The sequence below is a fragment of the Bison bison genome, unplaced genomic scaffold (assembly GCF_000754665.1).
Source record: "Bison bison bison isolate TAMUID 2011002044 unplaced genomic scaffold, Bison_UMD1.0 scf7180017864317, whole genome shotgun sequence".
Classification (NCBI taxonomy): domain Eukaryota; kingdom Metazoa; phylum Chordata; class Mammalia; order Artiodactyla; family Bovidae; genus Bison; species Bison bison.
Genome location: NW_011494889.1, coordinates 2303600 through 2310673, shown reverse-complemented (window position 1 = coordinate 2310673; position 7074 = coordinate 2303600). Strand labels below are relative to the sequence as shown.

Genomic DNA, 7074 nt, shown 5'->3' with positions numbered 1-7074 from the left:
AAAGAACGGTGTGCACATTCTGTGCCAAGGTCCACAGAGCTGGTCCGTATAGTTCAGAAATGTCCAGCCTGTTCTCAGGCTAGGTAAATCTGCCCTGCTAGCTGGTGCCTTCTCTTTCCTTGAGGTAGTCGGCTCCCTGGTGCCACATGGTTTTTAGTTTGAGGTTGGAAAACAACAGCGTGTGAAGTGGATTTGGTGTCCAGCAATTGGCAACATGATAGTAGGGTCTGGTTTAGAGGCCAGATGCAGAAACTTGTCATCTGACCGAATGAATCCTCATAACCAGCTGAGGGTGAGAGGGGAACACAGTTTGCAAACATTCCTTCTGAGACTCCGCCTGTATTCCTCATTCATTCCTACTTCATTGCTACCAAACTTTCAGGCTCCATCTGAAGATCCCTGCCCAGTCCTAGTTTCTCATGAGAGGCCACGTCCTATTGTGATCCTAAGAAGACTGAATAGATGGGCAGTTCATTACGCCAGATACCCCAACTTAGACGATTGTACTCTTTTTGCCAGTTTCTTCTTAGTCATCTGTTACTTTCTTCCCTGAATGAAACTATTGTCCAATATGTGTCACTTCACAGACTTATAAAGCATAACTTACTTTGTTGGTTTGGTTTTTTTCAGAAATAACTGCTCACCAGAAACCTGAGCCTGGGTTAACATCAGTAAATGTTGAGACCTTGAAATTGTTTTCCCATCTATGTATTATCTCAAATGTAGGCTTTTCCCTCTGCCTACAATGACATTGTTCAACTGTCAGGAAGGAAACCTCACTCAAACATAAATTAGGTATTTTTTTCCTTCCTCCTCTATTAAAACCATACCATAGAAACCCTCCTGTTTCATTAATTCATTGGTCTAGTGTTTTTCACACCCACTGGCTGTCACACTTGATTCTCTTCTTCACACTCAGGATTATATCATTCATCCATTTGCTTGATCAAGTCTGTCACATTGAGCGAGAAAAACTTCCCAAGTAGAGTTGCTCTTGCCTCTAGCTGTGTATTGAGTTGCCTAGGAGCCCATCCTTTCATCCATCCAGAAACATACATGTATCATGTACCTGCCATACACATGCCAGGCTTTGTGCTAGACTCACAAGGTATAAAATTGCATAAGACCTGAGTTAGGAATCATTTTGAGCAATTAAAGAGTTGTAAACACTACCATAGATGTGTACATAGAATACGTATTAACCTGATCACTCAAATTCCTTCAGTGTTAGAAAATAGTTTGCAAGTAACTTTTGCTTAGAAGGTATCAGCACAGTGTGACAATGGCAATGTGACTGATTTTATTACTCACATATCTGAACCAGTGGTTCCACACACTGTATAATTTTCTTTATCCTCTGAAGAACATCCACAGGAAGGCTAGGTGTGTGTCCCAGTGATACTACTTGATTCCAGTATATTCTCTTTAATACTTGTGATGGTCATAAACCTTAAAACTTTGAAATATTTAATTTCTGAAAACTACCCTAGTGAATCATAAGCTATCACTTCTCTTTTGGAGATAGGCATAGTATGAATTTTGAATAAATAATAAATAAATGACCAAGCTGATTATTACTTTGTGAGATCTTTTAAAAAATTAAGGCACAACAGTTAAGGTAGAGAGACAGCTTTCCTTGTTTGGCATCATAACTGGCCCTTATGAAACTAATGATGGTTGTGGGGAGAGAAACTGGGTGACTGGAGGACAGAAGTTTGAAAATGAACCTTTCATCTTATTTGAATTTTGAACCATGTAAATGTATTACCTAATTTAAAAACTTAAATACTAAAAAAATAATAATTTAAAAGACCTTGAGGACCAAAGTAGTAGTGATAGTTATTTCTGAAAATTAAGGATTACTTTTTAATTTTTTCTGCTGATCTGTACTTTCTAATATTTCTACAATAAATGTTTTATAATTTAAAACATTATTATTAAAAAGGGAATCACTTTAATCTGGCTGTAAACACAGCATGCTTAAAATGTTTGTTGTTGTTGTTCAGTCCTGTTTGACTCTTTGTGACCCCATAGACTGTAGCACGCCAGGCCTCTCTGACCCTCACCACCTTCCAAAGTTTGCCCAAGTTCATGTTCATTGCATTGGTGATGCTGTCTAGCCATCTCATCCTCTGATGCCCTCTACTCCTTCTGCCCTCAATCTTACCCAACATCAGGGACTTTTCCAGCGAGTTGTTTGGAATTCCAGCATCAGTCCTTCCAGTGAATATTCAGGGTTGATCTCCCTTAAGATTGAATGTCTTTACTACACCTTTATTATTTAGCAGTGAATTGAAATACCAAGGCCCTCTTATCCTACTTCAGAGTTAATTCAGCATTTCACTAATATCTGTTTTATATTCACTGTTGACACTGTTTGAGAGCTACTTGCCAGGAGTTGGTCCAAGGGTTACAAAATGATGTTTTCACTGCCATGGGCCCAGGTTCAGTCCCCGGACAGGAAACTTAAGATCCGGCAAGTTGCATAATGCGACCAAAAAAAAAGAAGAGAGAGGTACTTGAAAAAAATCACTGAAATAAATATATAGAATTTTTTAAATTAATCTTTACGTGGTCTTCTGTGCCTTAGTCTTCACATAGTCTTCCCTCTGTGCATGTCTGTGTCTTACTCCTCCTCTTACGAGGACACCAGATCATGTTGGATCACTAAAGCCCACCCTAATGACTTCATTTTAACTTAAATCGCTTTAAGACCCTCATTTCCAAATCCAGTCACACTCTGAGGTACTGGAGGTGAGGACTTCAACATCTGAATTTTGGGGAACACAGTTCAGCTCATTTCAGTGTCTAGCTCCATACTCTGTCCTCTCCTCTCCTCTCAGGATCGAGCAATGTACGAGGCTCTCCAGTGGTCCCTCAGCCGGTGACTTCTCCAGCAGCGAGCCTTCCGAGAGTCCAGTGTCTCGAGATGCCGGAGATGCCCACGTGCTCTGAGCTGCCCACTTTCAACCTGACACGTGTGGTCTCACATAAGCGTTTTATCCTCAAATTAATGAGGCCAAGTCAAAGCTGAAGATTCTTCCCATCTGGACAACCTCATATGGAAACACCCTACCTCCTATTTAAGGGGAAAAAAAAATTAATTGTCAAAGTAAAGTAACAGATAACCTTTTTAAAATAAAAATGTTTATTTTGAAACAGCCTCGACTGTACTACAGAAAAGTTGTAATTACAGTAAAAAGAACTCCCCCCCCAAAACCATCTGGGGGTGCTTCCCAACCTGATGCCTGATTACCCGTAAATACTTTATATTTCCTGCACAGCAGGATAGTCCCCTACATAACCAGCCATCCACATCAGATCAGCCATGTCAGCTGTGATACTTCCCTGCCAAATCCTCAGGCTGCATTCAGGTTTCTCCAGTTGTCCCAATAAAGTCCTTTATAACAAAGGAATCTAGTTTGGAATTAGCTGTTGCAACTCCTTGCTTTTCTTTTGGGGGCGGGGGTGCGCTGGGTCTTCGTTGCTGCACGCAGGCTTTCTCCAGCTGTGGCAAGTAGGGGCTACTCCTCCCTGTTGTGTGGGCTTCTCGTGGCAGCCGCTTCTCTTGTTGCAGAGCACAGGCTCTAGTTGCCCTGCCGCATGTGGGATCTTCCCCGAACCAGGGATCAAACCTATGTCTCCCACATTGGCAGGCAGATTCTTAACCACTGAACCACCAGAGAAATCCTGCTATTTTCCTTAAAGTCCAGAACAGCTTCTGTCTTAACTTTTGATACTTTTGAAGGTTATTGGCCAGTTACTTTGTAAAATGCCTTCAATGTGAGTTTGTCTGATGTTTCCCCATAATTAAATGCAGCTTGTACATCTTTGGCAGGAATAAATATCATGAAGTGATGGTCTTCCCACTGCATCCTGTCAGGTAGGTGCAGTCTTGGTTTGTTCCATTACTAGTGATGTTCACTTTGATCACTTAAGAGGGTTCTGCCGAGCTTCTTACACTATGAAGTTACTCTCATCACACTGAGGTATTGCTGTTGTTTTAGTGTGTTCTCTTTTATGTTGTTGGAATCGTCCCAGATTCAGTCAGTCGGGAGCCCCTTCACGTTTGCCTCTGTGCACTCTTGGCAAGTCTCTAGCTGATAATTTCAGAAGGGTTTGTGTCCTCTTGTATCTCATTGCTGATTTACAGCGCTGCTCACAGTGTCTTCTGAGACTGTGTAGATGGCTTTGGTTACCTACTTTCTCCCCTTCCAAATTTTCTATTCCACCTGACTCTACAAAAGTGTTTATGCTACTTTTAAAAATGTGATTGATAAAATGAAGAAAATAGTAATAGATCAAAGCAAGTCAGGTAAGTAAGGCACAGTCCTTTTTTTTCGAGTTCACAACCGAATATAGGCTTCTAACCAGAGTATCACAATACCCAAGGGAGGGGCATGAAAAGGAGGGTGCTGTAGGACCCCAGAGGAAGAACACCAAAAGAAAAAGCAAATCAGGGTCATGTCTTCAGCATAGATGATTAAGAATGAAAGCTAAAAAGTGTAGGCCACAAGGTCTTAAAGAGTTATGTAATTTGAGTAACAGATTTGATTGGGCTTGGTATCAGCCAAATCAAGAGAGAAACGCAGTCTGGTATGTCGTATATATAATATAAGAGATAGTGAAGATTGTCTTGACAATTGAATTTTCTTGACAATTTCTAGACAAGTCTAAAGTACCAAACTTTCTGGTTGTTTAGCTTATCCTAAATGCCAAGTGTTGACTGCATCACAGGTTAGGCTGCGTTTGTCTGTCAGCTTTGCAAATCAGCTGTGATGTACGTTGGACAGCAGGGAGTTATTGGGCAGGAGGTTAACCAACTAATGTCACAGAGAATATTGCCAACACTCTCCATAAGGAAGGAAAGATAACATGTTCTAAGCACCATCTGTGTGCTGGACAGTGTTGTATTGTTTTAATTCTCCCAACTCTTACTCCCCATACCATAGGGATCGAATAGCATCTTCATTTTACTAAAAAGAAGAGCTTCTTCACAGTCACCTGCTGTATATACATGCGTGTATATGGAACAGCTGAATTCTGGTCCACAGCTGTCCATCTGGCTTTCCTTTCTCTTGAGAAAAAGTTCCAGCCCTGTGTTAGGAAACATCTGGAGTTGTATCCTCTGTTCTAGCATTGTGAAAGATTCAGCAACCTCATTAAATGCTTTGTGCTGCGCACTGATAACATACTGGTAAACTCGGAACTTACTGCCTAATTTGATATGTATAGCGGAAATAGCCAATTGTCCCATAATATACATTCTTCCCTTCTTCCTTTTAGTAGGAAGAGTTCTTGCTGCCAGGAGAGTGACTGTGTTCTGTCTAGTGTAATATTAACACTGGCGATGACCTCAGTTCTGGTCACACCCTTAAAAAGAAGACACTTGAACTGCAAACCTATCATTAAATGGGGGCAATCTGCCTTGAACTCAATGCATCTTAGCCCATAAGCAGACTCTGGAAAATGTCCTCAGAAACCACACCTGGTTTAAAAAAGAAAACACTGTTTGCCCGTTTAATTCTAGTTCTCCCTTCCCTAGGCTGGAATGATGAAGTGAAGACTGGCTTTGACCATATAAATAGTGACATTCTAGAAGGTGACAGAACCATAAGACATAAGAAACTTAAGGTCCCTAAGCACTTGTTGGGCAGTTTTCTCACCACTCAAGGCTCATTTAGCCTGAACTTTTATGTATGACCTTTATCTTGCTTAAGCCAGTTAAATTTTTGTCTCTTAGAGCAGCCAGTCTAATATCCTAGTTAATGGCGTGTTGAAACAAGGAGGAAGTTGGAAAACCGCGCGCAAATGGCTGTGAAGGGATGAGAGTAGATGCTGTTAGGAGGAGCCCAGAGGAAAGGCAGCTGGTTCATCACGGGGTCAGGGAGAGTTCTCCAAAGAAAATGATGCCTCACCTCAGCTGAGTCCTGAAGGCTGGAGAGGGAAATGCAGGAAGAGAATAAATGATCTGACAGATGGTAGAAACCTCAAGATGTGAGAGGGACTGATGTCTGGGAAACTAATTCTCCTGTTCATCCATCAAAGTTGTGTTTACAAGAGGGTCTTACTTCCAAAAGCTGAAATAGTGAGAAAGCAAATTAGTTATGTGTTAGGCACAATCTTCAGTCATTGTTTATCTCTCACTGTTGAACTCAGAACTGAATGGATTTGGATATATTTTTGCACCACTCAGTTCCAAAGCCTAGGGGCCAGGTACATTTGGGATAAAACGGAATCCCACATCATTCAGATGCTATCCTTAACTCCATTGCTTTAGTTCCATGAGACCTATGCTTGTGCTGGCATCAGCATTTTTAATTTTCAACTTATTTTTTATAAAATAAGGACAACAAATTCAATTAAATATGCAGGTGTTATAGTTGACTGACTGACTTTGGGTCTCCTGCTAAGTTTCATGAGGGGAGGGATCCTGTCAGGCTTGTTTCCTTAGCATCCAGCCCAGTGCCTGGATCACAGGAAGCATTTAATAATAAATATTAAATGTTCTTAGGCAACAGGACTGCCAAAATTAGACACTGTGCCCAGCGTCTCCCTCTGTGGGAGAACTGTTAAGTGTTGATTCATTGGGTAATAGAAACCTCACTGTGTCATATGAAAAAAGATAAAGGAACAAGTGAATAACCTATAACCAACAGTTTCACTCTAACACATATATCCAAAATAGAAAAGCATACACAAAGGCAGCAAAATTCATAATTGACCAGAAATGGAAACCAAAGTATCCATCAATAGTAGAGCAGGTAAACGTGGTATCTTCATGCACTAGAATACTACACAGTGATGATGAACTATACGCAACACACGGATGATTCTCACAGATACTGAGTGGAAGAAGCCTGTCCTGAAATCATCTTGGGCAATTCTACGTATTAATATATAAAATTCAAAAAGGCAGCTGGTCAATGCCATTAGAAGTCAGATCAGATCAGATCAGTTGCTCAGTCGTGTCCGACTCTTTGCGACCCCATGAATCGCAGCACACCAGGCCTCCCTGTCCATCACCAACTCCCAGAGTTCACTGAGACTCACGTCCATCGAGTCAGTGATGCC

At 41.2% G+C, this 7074-nt stretch overlaps 1 protein-coding gene across 1 annotated transcript in view; it reads left to right on the top strand.

Annotated features, from left to right (window-relative positions):
• The window catches only part of NVL (nuclear VCP-like), an 88863-nt gene extending 85772 nt beyond the window's left edge, over positions 1 to 3091 (top strand). The window contains exon 23 of the mRNA XM_010852847.1: positions 2844 to 3091. Coding sequence (XP_010851149.1) covers positions 2844 to 2888 — 45 coding nt within the window. The 3' untranslated portion in view covers positions 2889 to 3091. The remainder of the gene's footprint in view (positions 1 to 2843) is intronic.
• Positions 3092 to 7074: the final 3983 nt, after the last annotated feature.